Below are 21530 nucleotides of genomic sequence, written 5' to 3'. Positions count from 1 at the left end.
GTTCTTCGAATTGTTACTGGGAATTGTTAAAGGCTATATAAATTCTTTCATTTTGCTAGAATTAAAAAAAAAAACCAATATGTGAATTGTTTTTACATATTAATTCTTATTACATGTACGGTGTATAATGTTCTGTATCCATTATCCAGCCATGGCGGCACGCGGTTTTAACCTAAACATTAAAAAAAAATCAAACTTCTAAACGGATTCGATTTTTCGTAAACTTCACCGATGTGTTTGAAATAAACTGAATCCACGTCCATATTTGGGGGGAAAACGGACCCCTTTAAATTGTCAACACTGCTATAAGTGGCGTATCTTTTGACGTCATATACGCGGAGATGATTGAAGTCAGCAAGTATTTCTTTTCATCCATTGACTTGCCACATTTCAGTCATAATGCATGAGGACGAGGTACAGGAAATACCTGCATCAAAGCACATACAATGTACACTCAAACGAGGAAATAGCCATCAGATCCTACCACCTATGCGTGTCCGCTTGTGTCTGTTCTCCTGTGACCGCGACAAAACGGCTGATGCCCGTATATAGGGCCTAGCTCTTTCATGACGTGGCAGAAAATTGACAATGGAGATGATGAGTGGTGGTCATCATGCACGACTTTTTCCTCGTTCCGTCTCTGGCATGTCTTTTGAGACTCTGTAAACACTCCAGACACAAATGCATTCAACCCTTGATTTTATCTACGTCACCCTGCTTGCCAGTGAGCTCCTGCGCGAACGCCGAATCATTCACGATTTGTTAAACTGTTGTGTTAAATTTAAGAGGACGAATTCTCACAGATACAAGTGTATTGTTTCTCACTTCGTTACCATGGTTACAGAAACGGATGTTTTAAGTCGTGAAACGCGCGATACCCTTTCACAATAAGGCCGCATTCCTGTATATGTTTGATTAGTTCGAGGAAAACCGCTAATATTGTGGTTGTCTGAGTTACCCTAAAGTTATTCAATCAAAAACCCATGGGAAAGAGAAATGTGGATTGATTGAAAGCAGCAACATTAGTAGAACACATCGGTGAGAGTTTGAGGAAAATCGGACAATCGATGCAAAAGTTATGAATTTGTAAAGTTTTGGTGTTGGAACCGCTGGATGAGGAGACTACTAGAGTTCATGACGTCATGTGTGGACAACCATAATCATAAAGAAAATATAAAGGGAATTACCCCCCCCCCCCCCCAAAAAAAAAAAAACAGAATCATTCTCATGAAAACTACACATTCCATCAACTTGATGTTGACATGATATGTTAAGGGTAGTAATTAGTCCCCCTGCTGTCTTAGCGGTTAGTCAAGTGCTCTTTCAGCAGAAAAGTGAAATCATGTTTTATTTCATTTACGTTTTCTTTATAATTTTTGTCCACACATATTCAATGCCATAAACTCAAGTAGTCTCCTCATCCAGCGGTCCCAACACAAGAACTTTAAAAATTCATGACTTCTGCATCGAATGTCCGATTTTACTCAAACTTTCACTGAATTTCACGGAATTAATTCAACAAACAAACAAACAAACAAAAAACAAATTTTTCTTCACCTTGTCACCCAGTGCTTTTTCTTAACCGTAGCCTAAACCCGTAAAGCGCCATGAGCATCTTTTTGATGATTTTTTTTTTTAATGCGCTATATAAGTATGCACTATTATCATTATTATTATTTATACATAATGCTTCTCCTCTTCAATAAAGAAAGTTGAATGATAATGATTAAGGGACCTAGAACGTCGAATTATCTTGAAGGAAAATCACTGTTTCGTGAAAAACGTAAGTGAAACATTCACATCCATAATGGGGGAGGTCAATTTTGACGACTAACATCTTAGAATAGCTATTCTGTCTGTCCTTACCTTTGGATGAAGTGGTGTTTGCTGATCACCAATATCGAAAGATACGGAGTAGCCTACAGTACTAGTATATAAGTATGGGTATGCTCTTTTATCATGCTTTGATTTTATTGAGGCATTGATTCACAATGGAAACATAAAGCAGAGCAGATGAATGTGATAGCTCTTGTTACATTGAAAACCTATCACACACAGATTGCCGTTTTGGAAAAAAAAATGTTGAGAACACACCTGTAAGGCTGTAACCTTGGTTGTCGATTTGCTAAGGTCATGCACTCGACTGGTGACTGCGAGTGCACACAATCCACAGAGATGTATACTTTCTCTATGACACAATCATGCTAACACTACGTGCACGCAATATTAGATCATCGTACGTGCGTACGTGCGTACGACCCAACGACCCAAAACCAAAACCACTCGATCGTCGAGCAGAACACTTGTACCACTCACTCAGGATCGGAATACCAAAAATTCGTCGAATCGCGGATCACGGATCGGTGATAAGAGAGCGAGCGCTTGCGATTATAAGAATAGTTTGCTAGAGATCGACGGGCAACACCTCTGTTTTTGCTGAAAATATCCAGTGGACTTCCGACGGCATCACTGAAAAATGGACATGATGAATGTAAGTTTATGGCTTAGATTACCGTTACCTCTTGAATAGTGGTTTTCATGGATGCACAGTAAAGTTATGTGCATCTACGTACACTTTCAACCTTTCGTAACTCCACCGCTGTAGACCGGATTATTTAGTCCCACACCCTAATATTCATGCTTGCCACAAGTAAGTGCGACTGCTTTTGTGGCCTGTGGGGTGGGCCTACGCTACGCGCTACGGCCGAGCCTCTCCTAGCGTGTATCGATTCTACTATTGACTATGACCGACTATGATGATGGTTCTGTTTGTCTTTCAAAAAAAAAAACAAACAGAAAATGTAGGCCTAGCTGCTGTGAAATTAGGACTAGACTTATACAGCCCAATTGTACTATTCACCTGTATTCATTCACCTGTCTTGTCGGGCTTCTGGAAAGACAGAAGTCTTGTAATGCCCTCCCACTTTCAGCAAGTTTCCACTGTATGTCAACCTGATGCTTCGTCTATATTGCAGTAATGACTGCTACTAATCCATGGAATTATTCATCTGAGTATGAGTACTTATTGTACTTCTTGGATAGGAAGGCATCTATTTCTGACTTGAATCTGTTGACTGTAGTTGCTTCCACGGCTGAAATTGGCAGCATGTTCCAATGAGTTACTACCCCTGTGAGTAAAATTATTTTTCCTGATGTTCAGACGTGCATGCTGTTTCTGGATCTTTGAATTATGGCCCCGAAGGGAAACTTTCTCTTCCTTTGTCTTGAAGAGCTTAGAACTGTTGGTGTCAGCGAAGCCATTCATGATTTTGAAGACTTGGATCATGTCACCTCTGAGTCTTCTGTAGGCAAGAGTAGGCAGTTTCAATTTCTCTAATCTTTCAGCATAAGACAGATTATGTAGGTGAGGTATTATTTTTGTTGCTCTTCTTTGGACCTTTTCTATGGTACTTATGTCACGCTTGAGTTGTGGGCACCAAACACTATTGCCATCTATCATACTGCTATCATATAAGATATGCCAGATCATGTTTCAGGCTTCAATCAAGTTCAGCAGCAGCTAGCCCGACCAGACGCTGTAATTACGCCGTGCGACGTACCTACGTACAGCGACTGGGCTGTATATAGTTAAGCAGCAGCCTGAGCAGGATACTGTAAAAGTGGAATTTTTCGCGGTGTTGAAATTTTCGCGCATTTCGCGCAACCAGAAACTAGCATGAAAATAGAAGTACGCGAATATTTTTGCTTGCCATATGTTCCAGTACTTGATGTCTTGATTCCGTGGATTTAAAATCACTCAAAACTCTTCGTACCTGGCTGAGCGCGAAAAATTAGTTGTGCAAAAATATCCACTTGTACAGTAGGGGCCTAGTTGAAATTACATTTCCAAAGACCAGGCAATGGAGCAGCGCCAGTGCAGCATGCAGTTGCAGTGCACGTGCAAGGATAAGACCTTCTATACTATAGTATAGGACTCATTAGGAGGGCGTCTGCCCAGATACAATACAATTTAATTTACTACTGTAAAAGTGGATATAGCGTGACTAATGTTTTGCGCTCGGCTGGGTAAGAATAGTTTTGCGTGTTTTTAATTCCGCATTTTCAAGAAATCAACTACTGGAACATATGGCAAGCAAAAATATTATTCGTGTGCTTTTATTTTCGCACTAGGCCTTTTATAATAAGTATAGTTCTGGTTGTGCGAACTGCATGAAAATTTCAACACTGCAAAAATGTCCACTTTTACAGCAATTTGGTTCTACTTGTCGAGCTGTCTTACAACGTACTGAAGCAGCCAGGTAGCTTGGAGTCTCTAGAGTCCATAGAGAATCTCTACCTTTGAGGAAAATGTCCAACGATGCACTGAAAATGAATATTGGTATAATAGTGGCAGTGGACAGCCATGTTCTTCTCTGCCATCTCTGGAGGACAGATCATATCAGAATGAGATGCTTTGTTCATTTCCTCAATCACAAACTTGTACTTATGTAAATAGAATTCTTCTTCTTCTTCCTCTTCCTCTTCTTGAGTTTGCCTCCTTCAGTTTGATTCTTGCAAACATTTTTTTGTGTGTGCAGTGGAATTTTTTTAAAAGAAGTTTTTGGATGTCAACCTTACCTGTTATCGTGTTATGCAAAATAAAAGCATGCAACCACCAATTACATGTCCACAGCATATTGGGACTATGGGAGCACTTTTCCCAATAGTTTCTAAGAGTGACCAAGTCTTTTAAGTATGGGTTGATTAGCCATGTATATGTACCATTGCATAAATTTTAGTCAGAAAAAAAAAAATGGATATGTTGCTTACAGATAAAGCATTTGATAAAGGAGGTAATATTTGTATGGAATGAAGTTGACCATATATAATTATATAATTAGTGGTAAATGCTAAGTTTTGATAGTAGGACTCAAACTTTCCATAAAATGTTAAAGGGTGTGTACAGTTCTTGTTGAGGTGAGGATTTAGCTTTTAACGTTTTGCAAGATATTCAGAAACCACTCTGAGATGTCAAAGAGCATGCAATTCCATTGGGTATCAAAAGTTTATTTGATGAAAATTGGTTGTGAAATGGCTGACATATCCAAAACAAAGTGAAACACAGAGATCCTAATAAAGTTGTGGCCTGTCGCCTTTTATTATTATCACCTTTTTTTGGATAGTTATATCTCAGCCATTTGAAAACCGATTTTCATCAAATAAACGTTGAGCCCTACTTAAAATTACATGCTCTTTCATATTTCATAAGCGGTTTCTCATTATCTCACTTAGGAATGTACAAAACATGAATCCCCACCTCAACTACAGTAGTACTGTACAGTCCCTTTAAGTACTATAACCAGGTTGTTGATGTTACGTGTCTGGAACACCATGGCGGATTATCATCAAGTTACATGTAGATCAACCAGCAACTGTTTGCATGTGCACCACTTTAATACTATCTCAGTGGATTTGCATGTTACTTGATGCTTGATACTTGGTGAGATTTAACCCCCTGTCTACTCAGCTCTCAGTTGTCACACCTTTCTGGGATGGTGGCAGGTCAAAATGCTTTAGTGGAGGAGTGTCATGAATTATGGTGCAATTTAGAAAAAAAATTACAATGAAATTTGAATGAATCCTCTAAGCTCCATAGACTACAGGATGTTGGATCACATACAGCTGTAGGAGGATTTATGGTTCTGAAAGGGGTTGTATTGCAACCCTTTTGAAGGAATTGATTCTATAATAGCATACATACAGCATTTTGAGGAATTGATGTGACCCATGGGTTACTGTAATGCAATCTTCTGAGCCAAACAAAAAAAAACCAAAGTGAATACTATAATGAATGTTCAGTGTTTGGCACGTTTTGGTACTAGAAGTTTTGTCTACAGTGTAGCGGCAAGCACAGTCATAGTGCTACATACTGTAGACCATGGAGGTAGAACTCCTACCTCCATGTGTAGACATACTGTAGACATAGTGCCACCTCAAAATACATTGAAGTAGTCTTGGCCTTGTGCTCATTGTTTACATGAGTAGCTTGTACTGTAGGAAGTTTTTTTTTAAATTTTTTTTTTGAATAAAGAAAGAAAGGAAGTTATACTGGGAATTTCCTTCAATTTGAATATGAGGAAATAGATTTACTGTATACTGTACCATTCCAAAAACACAGTGTCTCGAGCAAACTCACCAAAACATCTAAGACTAGTTGAATACAAGATTGCTGGCACTGAGTTAAACAGGAAATTATCCACCTGGAACCTCTACATTGTACCTACATCCGTAGAGCGGCAATATAATTCTGAGTCTGTGATAAATGTCCTACTCCCTCTTTCTCAGCTCCTATACATGTAAGCATTAGGAATAAATAAAAGCAACCACTCTAGAAAGAAAGGTTTTACTCTGAACAAACATGTTGGCTGTTATCAAGAATGAGTACCTGTTGTTACACATGTTGATGTTATCAATTTAGATGAAATTAAACTGACCAGAAATGGCTGGTGTGAAGTTTGGTGCTTCATATTGCTCAAATGCCACTAAACAGGGTGTATCAGCTGATCCATGAGTAGGCATTACTTGGGTCAGAATCCATTTATTCAAAGTACAGAATGCAAATCATAAAGATATTCAACAAATGCATACTTTATGTATGTTGGTACATCTAAACAAAGTCTTATTACTTGCAGTCTGATCATATTTTTACATTTTAAATAAAATTTGGTGTTCAATCTGTGTCAGCCATTGCATCTTCTACACTACACAGGTTCATACATTATAAGCTTTAGCCTGGACATGTTGACAAGAAATAACATTGGGCATAGACAAATGATTATATTTGGAGATGATATCATATGACAAAAATTTTCCTCTCTCCTTGTGTAATATTGACTAAATGCTGTTGAGTCCCAATGTTGCTCTGTTTATGGTGGGTTTTGTCATGCAGAGTACTAGTACTCTGTGTACATGTGTTTTAATTCCTTATGCCTTGCAGGATTTGATTAGATTTCATTATTACTCTTGACTCATGAGACAATAAACACATGAACAAGATGGATATAGATATGGCACCATCCTTGAGCAAGGTGGGATGTCAATCTGCAAATAATATTGTACATTGGCCAATTAGCTATTTACTCAATTCTTCTTTTTTTTCTTCTTTGTCTCTGAAAGCAGTTTTCCTCAAGTCATGCAGTTTGATTTCAAATCCTATATAATACCATATTCCACTGTCAAAAAATCACTTTGATATTCTGGTACAGAAGCTGCTTACACTTGATAGTGTGTATGAGTATACAATTTATATCACACACTATGTTGGTTGGAAAGCAAAATTGTTGCAAATCAAGGCCTGTGCACAACTGTTGTGTAAGTGGGATATTGGTTTGATTGTAGCTGTCACAAAGTCATGAGGTGATCCTGACCTGTAGCCCATTGCAGGGGATTTTGGTTTTTAATCTTAACAAAGTTATAACTTCAGTGCCTAGAATAATAAACTTGAAGCCATTTAGAATTTTGTTGGATTAACACTAATATGGAGTCTGAATATGTGTTCTTTTTACTCTTACTGTACTGATAAAAAAAAGAAGTGTCATGGCTGTCTTTAGATCCATATCATTTGAAAATATTGGCCTTTGTTTGTGATCTGAACAAAGCTGCAACTTTTGATCAACAGTTTAGTGCTTAGAATCAAGAAAGAAAAATAAACAACAACATCACTTTGAATGGACGGGATTTACAGGACTCTGAGTACCTATCCACACATCTTTGGAGCTTTACCATATTGATAAAGGCTAGTGGTTTAGGCTGCCCTTACTTAGATCCATGAGGTACTATATGAGAAAATTGGTCTTTGTTGCCACACCTCCCAATCGTTGGTAGATCATTTAACTGCATTTTGGAGTATAATACCATGGAGCTAGCTCAATGATAATACTAACTAGTCTCTACTGCTGTTGAGGTGCTCACTGTAACCTTTTGACTGCTCTCCTGGTAGGCCCATTACATTCTTGCCATGCACTAGAGAGAAAAGGTCAAAGGTCACCTGAGGTCAGGAGCAGCACATGCTGTAGCTGAATATCCAGAGAGAAGATGTAGTGAATCTACCCAAAATTCCATGAGGAATTGTGTGCAGGTAGATCTGCAAAATGCATGTTGTCAGGGATGACTCAAATTTTTTCCTCCCCTTTCTCTCTCTCTCTCTCTCTCCTCCTCCTTTGTATACTAGTTTATTGTACCTGGTAGTAATCTACAAGATGATGTAGCTTCTATCATTATGGGGTTGATGATCGAAGGTCAGTTTACAGTTTTATAGTTTAATACTCAAGTATGATGAGTAAGACTGTCGAAATTGTTATTGAATGAAGATTTATTTTATGTTGTGGAGCATGGGGTACATGCAGATCTCCACAGAGCATGGGGTTTGTAGCTCCTGATGGATACAAACACAACCACAGAGTTGTAGAGAAGACAGTGCCATGGACAAGATAATGATTTGGGTATCGGTATTTGGGACTGTTTCATTGTCAGGGAAATTGCTTTTCTTCAATGAAATATATTTATTCTAGTCTCCGTAATAGATGATTGTGATATATTCGTCCAGGAAGGAATTTCTGGCAACACCATATTTCATATCAAGAAACAGCTTGCCATTACTGTGGAGAATTGGTCGAAGAAATCTGTGTTTTTTGATAAATGTGATCATGTTTTGTTCAAATGTTAGAGTAGTGTAGTACATTGTACCAGATTGTACTCATGTCTTTATTTAGCAGACCTAATCTGATGAAGGCATATTATCCTCAAATTACCATTGAAATTGTGAGGTCATGCTTGTACAATTAGTAAATGCTGATTGCATTTCCAAATACAAGTACATATTGAAAGGTGACCCAGACCATACACTACTTTATAACACATGCCAATCCGTGCCATTAACATCCTCATAGAGTAGTATACATTTTAGGCCTAAATGTGGAACTGTTGCATTATAGATTGAAGTATCTCTGTATCAGAATAAAGCCACACAGACATTGCGATCTTGAAGTTAATAGATTTTTTTTTTTCATAGGATGCAATAACTACAAAGTATTCCCACAGCCACGCATACAGCTGTATGTTTCATTCAGTGACAGTGTTTTTGTTCTGTGCAAATAACATGTAGTCTGGCAGTGATTGATACTGTCTATGATATCAAAACTTTCCTCTTCAAACAAAACCTCATTTTGGGCATGTGTTATATAAACATAAGAATCATTAGAAAAAACAAACAGGATATTTAGGAAGCTATTTCTCCTATTACTCATATCCTCGTGAAACCGGGACCTATGATGATAGACTGCTATACAGCAATTCTGGTTAGTTTTTAGGGGGAGAATTCTTATCTGAGGTGATTTGCATGCGGATGGAAAATAAGAACTGACGCTTCAGAGTTCGAAAGACAAACACAAAGTTCACTAGGTGTTTCCTATAGTGGATTGCCAGCTCATGCTATGTAGATCTATGTTAATGTTATACATACTAGGTTAGTGCATAAACTACTACATGTAGTACAATACAGGTATTGTACATGCATGGCATATTGCAGTACACATTGAATGGTTGGATGCCTATTTTTATTGACTACACCGTATATATTTGTGGGACCAAGAGGGCGATATCAGATCATTTGGAGCCGCGATTTCAAGTCGTGACCAGATGGATAGAAGTGATACTGCCCAAATCTGTGACCTCATAGGGTGCCAGGGCAACTAAAGCTTGCTGAATGGCAAGTAATACTGTATGAAATGGGGATTTGCCTCTTGAAAAGATTGGGCCCTTGACTAAATGCTGTTTTGGGATAGAGACAAAACTGTCTTTTATAATGCCCAACAGGGAATAATTTTCAAACTCAAATTTGATTAGCAATTTCAGCTGATGAAAAATATCTTCAGTGATATCCTGTACACTTCTAAGAAAACTGCTACACAAAAGTTAGTTTGTGTAGCAGTGGTGTAAAAATGCATAGCAAATTGCGATGCGATACCAGGAAAATTATTCCCTTCCCAACTATTTTATGCGCTAACACAGAAAATGCATCTAGGAGAAGAAGTTTTCAGTTGGTATCTCCCCTTTTATGAAGTGATTTGGCTTGTATAGTGATAGTGAGGCATTGGGAATGTGATATAGTGAAGTAATATTTTCCATTTTGTTACTAGGGGTATATTAAAAACTAAACTGCTGTGTTACCACCACAAGTTTTGATATCTTGATGCCGTGTACAAGAAGTTGATGAGAAAGCCAACTAGAGTTTTTTTTTGGGGGGGGGGGGAGGGGGGGGGGGTTTGAAGTGTACACAAGTGTAGCTGTATCACACAGTGTCAGCCTGTTGAGGACAGGCTGATTTTGCTTCAACATGCATTACCCATAGACCTCTGCCCGAGTGTACTCGAAACTTGTCCTCAACAGGGTGGTTAACAGTGTTTGTCTTTGACAATGGGTTCTGGTAACGTCAGGTCAAATTTTGGTTATCTCAAGCAGTTAGACATTAATATTTCACAATGTCTCAACTCTCAACTCGGATTGACTTTTGCGACTTTTGCCCTACGTACAGTGTATAATACACAAGCTATAAATAATCTGTACTGCAGTGCTGAACCGACTTCATACGGTATGCCTCTGAGTATATGCTACACCTCAACGTTCAGCAGAGATTCAGACAGGCCATACACTACATGTTTGATGATGACTTCACACTGATCATGAGGTCATAGCTAATCACAAAGAGCTGATTTGTAACCCTTTGTGTACTTTAAGTGCCGAGTGCCACAGAAAACCCTGTAGAGTTGTACACACTGTCCAAAGTGCCTGACACACCAAGGGTTAACCAGGAGACTAGGAGACTAGGAGACTACTAGAGGATATGACATACATGTATGAGTGGACAACAATACAGAGAAAATATAAAGGAAATTCAACAAAAATTCACTTTTCTAGAATTATGAAAGAGCAATGGACCAACCGCTTTCAGAAAGCAGGGGGAATAATTGCTACCCTTAACATAATGTCAATATCAAGTTGATGGAATTTGTAATTTTCATGAAAAATGGATTTTTGTAGAATTTTCTTTATATTTTCTTGGTATTGTTGTCCACTCATACGTCATAACCTCTAGTAGTCTCCTCGTCCAGCGGTTCCAACACCAAAACTTTAAAAATTCATAACTTTTGCATCGATTGTCCGATTTTCTTCAAACTTTCACTGATGTGTTCTACTAATGTTGCTGCTTTCACTCAATCTACATTGCTCTTGGGGTTTATCTTCCCTTTAACAGCAAATGTTTATAAGCACGCGGGAACATGCTTTAGCGGAGTACTTTATTTGAAATATCAAAATATCCCAGATTAAAAGATAGAAAACTACCATGCGGAAATATGGGCGTTATAGAAAAATATTAGGTTTTTAAGAGGGCCTAATTTTCATTTCATTTCGATTTACGCATTACGAAGAAACTAGAAATACATGTTTATAATATTGAATTCTTTCCTAATCTATTCTAGATCAATTCGAGTATTTCATTTAAAATTTTATGGTGAAATAAAGCTTGTAATTCAACGAAAAGTGAAATGCGTTCTTCGTCTCCGAGCTTCGTCTTGCAACTAGAGCGGTGCCGAGCATGACTTCAAAGCGTAGTGAAATGCTAGACATCCCATTGTAACGCCTTGAACCCAAACATGTGTTTGCATGAATTACGAAGAGTTGGCACTCCATCTCTGTAACACCTCCCTGGGTTAACTTCCAAGATGCCCTGCAGTGTCATGGCTGTGGGATCAAATTCTTCATTCATAGTTCTGAGTAGGGCAAGTCCAAGATAACGCGCACGTTACGTATGGGACATTCAGAGACTTTTATGACCTGAAAAATAGTGTTAATGGCCTTTCATCATATTGAACTTCATCATGGTGATTGATATCTAGGAGAAGTATAATCATGTAAAAAATTGAGAAAAATGACCTTGACAATTATATTCTAGAAGAGAAAATATGTGCCGTTACGTATGGGACCAGAAAAATTTTGTTTTTTTGAACATTTTTTTCAACCTCAAAACTCTCTGAAAGTATATCATTCTACAACTTGTAACTCACTGTGATGAAAGTCACAACACTCAAGATTATCACAGGTAAGTTTCATGTCATTAGGCAAAAAGCTCTAATTACAGGTTCTAATTAAAGACAGACATGACGCGTTACGTATGGGACAGTTACGTATGGGACGGTTTGTCCCCCATTCATTTAGTGTGTGAAGAACTATGTTTATGGGTATTTTGCATAATTATTGAAGTAAAATCAGTTGAAACTACTCAAATACTGATCCAGATTGTCAAGGAAACAATATTCCCCAAATATTCACCATTATAATCATATTCAATCATATTTTTATATATTTATGACCAACCTGGGTATGCATGCCCTTTGTCCCCCATTCGTTTAGTGTGTGGAGAACCATGTTTATGGGTATTTTGCAAAATAATTTTGCAAAATACCCATAAACAAATTTTTGCATAATTATTGAAGTGGAATCAGTTGAAATTACTCAAATACTGATCCAGATTGACAAGGGAACAATATTCCCCAGATATCTACCATCATAATCACATTTAATCATATTCTATATTTTTATGACCAACCTTAGTATGTATGCCCTATTTTTATCAGGATAGTTACTACTGAAAAATTGAATAGTTTAAAGTGTTTACTTCCTATGATGAAGGGCAGTTTGCCATTCAGTTTCAATAAAATTCAGCTTGATACAAGAAATATCAAGTTTAATAAATAAGCAATACCTGCTGCATGGAACCCCAGTGATCGAGTAGATATATGTCTGTCTAGCAGTCAGGTCATTGATTCGAGTCACACTTCAGTATGTATACCCATGAATTTTGTTGTGGCTACTATTGAAAACTGAATAAGGACAATTTGTGTATCACTTGCAATAAATAAAAAATAATTTTACTTTATTTTTTTTTAATATATATCACAACCATTTCAAATTGGAACTCCATACATAAACTTTGAATTCCTCTAGTCTTAAGATTGTATGCTCTTAAGTAATTCATATAATTGGTTTCCAATCATCTCATTAAATGTTGAAAACGGAATCCTCATTTCTACAAAAAACTATACCATCCCTTTAATGCTGATTTTTCATTGTGTATTTTGCCATTTTCCCCTCCCCCTTTCTGAAAATTGTTCAGTCAAGTTCATGTATTGTTTCAAGTGTCTATAACTCAAAAAGTAGCTACAATGTTGAGATGCTTTCTTCAGGATGATTGACCATTTGTGTACTGAGAGACCTTCCCAGCTAGCTACATGCATTCACATGCAATATGTATGAGGATGTCCCATACGTAACGCATTTGTCCCATACGTAACATTATTTCAATGCCTAATAAAAAATGTTTCTTTTACTTTTTTTTCTTTTTTCTCTGGTATCTAATTTCTCTAAACAATAAATTAGAACTTTCCAAAAGGGCATTAAAATAACCTTAGCAATTTCAGAAAAAACCTAAAAAAATGACCTCATTTTGTTACGTATGGGACATCTCATGATAGGACACGAGCTAATTTGCATAATCATTTGCATAATCCCTAAATTTTCATACCAAGTTAAACTATGTGATGAACTTCTTATGTCCACATATAAATCAAATATCATTTGCTTTCCTTTGAATTAATATGAATTTTTATAAATGTCCCATACGTAACGCTGTGTTTCACATTTATGCAAATGAAGCCCTTGAAATTTGCATAGATTTACATAATATCATTTTTTCCTCCATGGAAATCAAAACTTCAACTCATAAGCTTCAAAATGATACCAAACATGTCAATATTGAGCGAAGATGAAATTTTGCCTTCTGAGGGGACCTTATCTTGGACTTGCCCAGTAGATCTATTACCAAGTGAAAACATTCGTTTCTATGTCGACATGGATACATGTGCATATATGCAGTAGCCAACCACAACACACACTTAAAGGCATTATTTATCATCTGCAAATGAAACAAAAACCCAGCTTTAGTACACTTAAAATAGTTCTGAAATGTGAGTTTGGGGTAGAAACAATCAATGTAAAAGTTTTAACCATTGTGATCAATGTTACTGTAATTATTGTTAAATATACAAAATGTGAACAATAGTTATGATAAAATTGTTTCTAGACTAAACCGTCTACAATTATGGTTTCTTGAGAAAAATAGTGGTATCTCCTTTAATATAGTTTAGACTTTATTGCAAAATTTTTATATGGTAAGTTTGTTTTGTGATACAACTGACCTATATTGTACGCATGCATCAAATGTGATAACTCACACATTTTTAAATCACCGTTCCCAATGTTAGACAATACCTTTAACCATACAACACACAGCAACGTTCCTTCATCATCTCTACTGCCAGTCAAGAAGAAGGCCATTTCACTGCGCAGCTCAATCACGCTGTTTGGCCATAGAAGCAGAGAACGTAGAGTTGGCAGGGGTAGGTCTGAGATAAAATACGCATTTCCAAATGACTTTGTGTTTTTATCATCTCTATAGAAACATGTTTCTGGCTCAAACACATTTGAGATTGCACTTTTGGGGGGCATTTCAGAAAGGCCTTTAAAGTCCATAATCAAAACGGCTATGCATTTTGAAATCAACTGCCCAAATTTTTCTAAATATTATTTGAAAATCTTAAATAAGATTTATTTTTTTCAAAATTTGTGCGAGTCTTGTGTTGTGTTTGCAAGCAATCATTAAAAATTAGAACAAGGCAGAGACTCCAACTCTCCCGCCGAAAACCTATTTTTGCAAAATCTCCTGTTCTCCCGTTTGAGATTTAATTTCTCCCGCCCTGGCTCTTTGTCTCTCGTTGGAAAGGATTTCTTACATATTTCTATCGTGTGTTGAAAAAATAAGCCTTACATAGCACCAGAGAGCATCTAGAACCCTGGGAATTTCGTGCTTCGCACACATCAACTTTGAGTCTCCCGTTTGCTAGGGGTTTCAGGTGGGAGAATCTCCAGATCAGAAGGTACTTTGGGTTGGAGTCTCTGACAAGGTACTATGGTAACATGAAACATATCAATATATTCATTATACAAATGACTGTGATACCTAGCTGCTGAGTCTAGTCAAATTGCATTGCTTGAAATAGTGACACATCATTTCCTCCCTCAGTTGCCTTCCAGGAATATTTCAGTGATACTTGTTATACTTCTGGCATCAGACAAAATGGCGGAACATGCGTTCCTCATATGGATCAGCATACCTGTTTCCTTCATTTTTTTCCCCAACTTCGCATCTTTTCACGCCATTATCATTACCAAATCACAATCACAGACGCCGAAGTACAATTTTGTTAAAGCTCTTGTTCATTTGCCCCCCCCCCCATCCCCATAGATATATGCAAGTATAAATGTCAATCAGGTGTCAAAATTGATAAATAAGATTACAAGCATGTATAGTTGTTGGCTAATTTTGAGCAAAGATACATTTATCACATGAGGCCAAGTGACATGTCGAAGTACAGTATTAGTAGGCTACAGTGATAGAGTTGAATGTCAATTTTCAAGATCCATTGTATACAATGTACATTCCAGGGCAATGACCTGCTTCAATGAAAGATGACTCACATATAATGACATTTGACAGGTGGACACATGGACTTGAAACTCTCAAAGTTAACTAGTCACTCAATGATTGCATCACTAACCAGTCATCTGCATGATAGTAACAACCATATCTATCAGAAGTTACCAGGAAGCACTCTGTTATAAAAAGAAAACAAAAAGAGATTGCAAGGGGAAAGGGATAAATATTTGAGGATCAGTTAAAGTTGTCAGTTATGAAATGCAGAAGTAGGGTAAAAACAAACCCAACGAGTATTAGACTTGAAGCAAATGCACTCCAGAAATTGCTGATGCCAGAATTAACACTTCACTGATACCACAAATATGTGCATGAAACAACAACAAAAACATTTATGTACCTTCTTGATATTTAGCAAACTGTCTTTGTGTAAACTTTGTTTAACAACAGTGTTGAGGTCAAATATCAAGGTCTCATGAATGGTGTTTGTGTTTACTTTAGATATTGTTTGCAAATATGGTTGATATGTACCTGAGGTTATTGGCTTGTTCAGGAATGCTCGCATGTAAAACCAAGGAGGTGAAATCACCCTGGTGATTTCACCTCCCTGGTAAAACCGAGAAATGCCTCAAGCGGAACAGCCGCTGTGTGCTATAGCTGCCATTTTCTTTATGTCCCAAGTGCGAAGTGTTGGAAAATGTTATACAGTTGTACAATTTATGTACAAGACAAATCACTCAGTATTTCAGAGTCAATTAAAGCTTAGAGTCAGTAGTGAAATGTAGTGTTGATGAGATTTCCGGGGAATGTTTACCTAACTGTTAATGTAGAAATTTTTAGCGCATTTTGCGCAACTAAAAGCTAGCATGAAAAGAAAAGCACACAAATATTTTTTTGCATGCCATATGTTCAAGTAGTTGATGTCTTGATTCTGTGGATTTAAAAACACGCAAAACTCTTCTTACCCGGCCAAGTGCAAAAAATTAGTAGCGCAAAAATATCCACTTTTACAGTATTCCAATTTGATTGATAGGCCAATACGGTATGTAGATTGTGTAAAGTTAAGTGTACAGTGTACCTCTCAGTCAACTTATGTGTTGTATTCCTATATATGTAGGTCAGGTGTGATTCACAGTTTTGTGGGAGGCTCATTCTATGCTAATTCATGCAAAGAAGAAAATAAATCAGAAAGGCTGTACAAGTGGTTCCCACCCTTGGACCATGTACCCTATTGTTGGCTGCTTACTCAACCATGTCATCATTGTAACACAATCTGGCAGATTTGTTCTCAGCCAATAGACCCATTTTTGTAATGTAATATAAAAATTCATGGACATTTCTTTTCCTACACCCCGAAACGAATCATTTTATTCACCTGCTCCCTCCACTTAATTTCTTTGGTAGGAATTCACACTTCAATAGCATTTGTTTGTTGTTGCTAGGGTAAAGCAAGCATCCTACAAATCTTTGTTCATGAAATCTTTCGTGAACGAAGCATCCATAGAATTTGAGTACATTATAGAAACGGTCTACAAACCAATTCACAATTAGCTCATGTGCATGGTGGTACAAATTACCTTTCTTTTTTTTCAGTTGGTTTAAGTAGGCACTTATTGTCCCCGCTGAACGAGTTCGAGCAGGGGACTATGAAACGGGCTCCGTACGTGTGTGTGTCCGTGTGTCCGTCCGTCCGTCCGTGTGTGCGTCCGTGTGTGATCAAAATGTTCAAAATGCTACTCCTTCGCCATTTCTAACCCGATTTTGATTCTGTTTGCTTTATATGATAGCACTACATGGGAGCTTTGAAACTTGTATACAGAATTTCAGTTGTGACCTTTGACCTTGACCTTTGACCTATATTGTACATTTTGCTTCAAAATGCTACTCCTTCGCCATTTCTAACCCGATTTTGATTCCGTTTGCTTTATATGATGGCACTAGGTTAGGGCTTCAAAACTTCTACACAGAATTTTGACCTTTGACTTCTTTGACCTTTGACCTTGATTTTTTACCTATATTGTACATTTTGCTACAAAATGCTACTCCTTCGCCATTTCTAACCTGATTTTGATTCCGTTTGCTTTATGTGATGGCACTAGGTTAGGGCTTCAAAACTTCTACACAGAATTTTGACCTTTGACTTCTTTGACCTTTGACCTTGATTTTTTACCTATATTGTACATTTTGCTACAAAATGCTACTCCTTCGCCATTTCTAACCTGATTTTGATTCCGTTTGCTTTATGTGATGGCACTAGGTGAGGGCTTCAAAACTTCTACACAGAATTTTGACCTTTGACTTCTTTGACCTTTGACCTTGATTTTTGACCTATATTGTACATTTTGCTACCAAATGCTACTCCTTCGCCATTTCTAACCCGATTTCGATTCCGTTTGCTTTATGTGATGGCACTAGGTGAGGGCTTCAAAACTTCTACACAGAATTTTGACCTTTGACTTCTTTGACCTTTGACCTTTATTTTTTTACCTATGTTGTACATTGGCTACAAAATGCTACTCCTTCGCCATTTCTAACCCGATTTCGATTCCGTTTGCTTTATGTGATGGCACTAGGTGAGGGCTTCAAAACGTCTACATAGAATTTTGACCTTTGACTTCTTTGACCTTTGACCTTCATCTTTTTACGTATATTGTACATTTTGCTACTAAATGCTACTTCCGGCGGGGACATATATTACGCACCGCGTAATTTCTACTTTTCCTTGTTTTCAAAGCAGCATACTGTAAAAGTGGAAATTTTCGCGCATTTCGCGCAACCCGAAACTAGCGCGAAAATAAAAGCACACAAATATTTATACTTGCCGTATGTTCTAGTAGTTGATGTCTTGATTCTGCGGAATTAAAAACATGCGAAACTCTTCTCCTACCGCTGAGCACGAAAAATTAGTTACGCGAAAATATCCACTTTTACAGTAATATACATGTAAGCCTGCTAGACTTAAAATTTATGAAATTCATGTTCAAACAAAGAATTAACTTGCGTATAGACCTGGCGACTAGAATGGTCTATCAATTGACATTTCGACAGGCATCCATTTCATTGTTTTCTATTGAATGCATTAACAACCTTTTTCATTATATTGCAATGTTCCATATTACAATGTTCCAGGTTTGCTGTTAGGTGGATGTGCTGGCAAAAAGATCAGTTTCATACCAACATACCCATAGATTTGGGATCTGATTATCCTCTTAAAGTAAAGTAATTGTAACCAAACTTTCACATGAAAAATAATTAGTCTTCATATACCATTTTATGTACAATGTAAGAATTACATACCGTACATGTTCCTCATCCTTGTATCATTAACAGTAACATCTTGACATTAATTTGATATGACTCATAATACACTGTAAGCAAGGCATATTATCTGGACCAGCTCTGAATAATTAATACCAGGTAACTACTGTATGAAAGATTATGCATCTTTTTTAGTGGGAAGATCATAGGTTTATGAACAATACCCTTGTGCTCCTGGTACCGAGGGGTACGGTACATGTACCCGCTTTTTGGTGCCACTCTATGTTTGGTACCACTCTTTGTCTACACGTACAACTTTGTAACCTACCTGGTGCAGGTTGTTATCACTTCTCTGATGATATACTGGTTTGGAAAATGTTTTCCATAAGAGTATATGAGTGGCAAAGAGAAGATTTATGACGTGAGATTTGTTATTGGCATCATTGTTATTGTATCATCACCTTTCTAGATCTTCTGCTTGACAGCACTTTCCAATAGTAGAGGCACATGCAGTCCACGAATATGAGGTGCTACAGCTGTACTATTTGTGTATTGGTTCCATATCATCCCTAGAGGAGAAGACTGTGTATTAATTATATCTTAAAAAACAAATCATGATTTTCAGAGGAGCGAAAACTTCTCCGTTTTCGCGCTATTTTAGCAAAATAACACCATAGCAAAATAACACCATTTATCAAATAATGTGGAAACATTGTTTTTTGGATGACATTGATAATTGTAATGTTTTAAAACTCAAGAAATCAATATTTTTGACCTTCAAAATTGAAGTACACACGTGTACAGTGTAGGAGGTTTGGGGATATAATTGAGATACGAAGTCCTGCCACCCCAGAGGTGACATGCATACAATGTAGAATCAAGGAGGTACTAGGCGAGCTCGCCTAGTAGTACCTCCTTGGTAGAATTGAGTATTTAGACCATGAAGGAGTACCCTGGGATCAAATGAACTCTACCAAAAGACCTGATGCTTGCAGGTGTACATGGGTAACCCCTTATTTTTCAACAGTTTCAATGTGTTCAAAGTCAATTATGGAATTGACAAACTCAAAGAGAATTAAGGGTTTATTTCTCTTGATTAGAAAAAAAATGGAGTCTAAATGCTCCATTAACATTCAGGTCTGGGGCAATTACCCCTGGACAATTACCCCAGACTCTTCCCCTGACCCTAACCCTAATGCCAGTCCTGAACCTAATCCTAACTCAAACTCTAACCCTAAACCTAACCCTAACCTTATCCTTTACAGGGGAGGGGGGGGGGGTGGGGATAGTTGTCTTCCAGGGGTAAATTCCCTGACAACATACAACTTGTACATAAGAATGTAAACCTTTCTTCCCCCACCCTTGAGCACATGAAAGAGGATTCTTTACATACAGTGTATGTAGCATGTCATGAATTATCCCCTTCATGTCGGGTGCAAGGTTACCATCCCATGACAGAGCATCTTGACGATGATAATCAATTTTTAAGCGTGTCCGTGACTTGCGTGTTCGATTCAAGAGTGGTAGGAGAAATTTGTAAGGACTGCTTTTAATAGGAGAATACAGTAGCTGAATGAGACATTGTGTCTGACATACATGTACAATGTACAGTGAGCTGTTCATTGTGTGAGCGTGCTGGTTGACATACACTGCACAAGAGAATATAATATACAGCTGCGACACAATGCCAAGAGTTTCATGCTCATGATCGGTAGTCAATGTGTTGGCATGGTGAGAGTTTTGTGTATGCAGGGAAGTGAATTTAAGGCTGCATTTATCTAACTCAAGAGAGAGAGAATCACATTTCAATGGAATGGCGTTTGCAAACATGGTTTTAAACTTGATTCTCTTGGTGCTGTGTTTATCTAACTATCATCGAATTCAAATCGCAATTTGAGTGTTATCGATCAACATTCGAATCAACATTGGGGTCATGATGCTAATCCCAAGAAATCTTACACTTAGTTCTAGATTAGCGCAATAATTACCCCCCCCCCCCCCATGGCTGAGTGATCGCAGGACCAAATGATGTCGAGATTTTATATCCCATCATTTAAAGTGCACATTCATCACAATAGCGCATGCACCACACCACTGTGAGGCGCAAGACTAACAGATTATAGCGATTAATCGATCAGCAGGTAGCGGGCTATTTCTATCCCTTTGAATGCTCTCAAAAAAATCTCCAGATTAGGCCCGTGATCATCATCTTACTGTTTCTGACTGTGTGAACGCTTGCAAAAAATCTTGAGATAGGAGCGCGATTGTTATCCCGTTGTTTTGTACATGTGTATGTGGCTTATGTCATCATCCGTGTTCAGTGTAAATATTATGGGTCTTCCAGTGTATTGGTTTACATATATGCTTGAGGACCCCAATAAATTTCACAAATCTATACACATGACACTATTGGTGAATGTTCTTCATGATGTGAAATTATATTAATTCAATTGTCTAGAATGTCCCTCTTGAGGGAAGTTACTTTCGTGTTTATAACACACAGTAATTGCTATAGATCTGTATGTTGTGTTGTCCTTGCACCACACTTCATTGGACATTGTGCTGTCCGTATTAAAGCTACCAGCTAAACAGTGCTCCACTTGTTATTGTCACTATTCGGCATATTTCTCAGGCGATAGCGAAAGTCTATATTTACCGCGGTGTTATCCGTGTCGCCAGAGTGACATCCCCATTTTGATTTCCTGGCCTTGGTTTGCTCTTCCTT

At 37.6% G+C, this 21530-nt stretch overlaps 1 protein-coding gene across 1 annotated transcript in view; it reads left to right on the top strand.

The window, feature by feature from the left end:
• Window positions 1-2317: 2317 nt before the first annotated feature.
• The window catches only part of LOC139714608 (high affinity copper uptake protein 1-like), a 38389-nt gene continuing 19176 nt past the window's right edge, over window positions 2318-21530 (top strand). Inside the window, exon 1 of the mRNA XM_071626288.1 lies at window positions 2318-2491. Within this exon, the coding sequence (XP_071482389.1) occupies window positions 2477-2491 (15 nt within the window). The 5' untranslated portion in view covers window positions 2318-2476. The remainder of the gene's footprint in view (window positions 2492-21530) is intronic.

Source organism: Diadema antillarum, unplaced genomic scaffold (genome assembly GCF_040938485.1).
Source record: "Diadema antillarum isolate AM-2024a unplaced genomic scaffold, OU_Dant_1.0 seq00002340_RagTag, whole genome shotgun sequence".
NCBI lineage: Eukaryota > Metazoa > Echinodermata > Echinoidea > Diadematoida > Diadematidae > Diadema > Diadema antillarum.
Note: the sequence above shows the minus strand (reverse complement) of the source record. Positions and strands in the feature narration are given on the sequence as shown.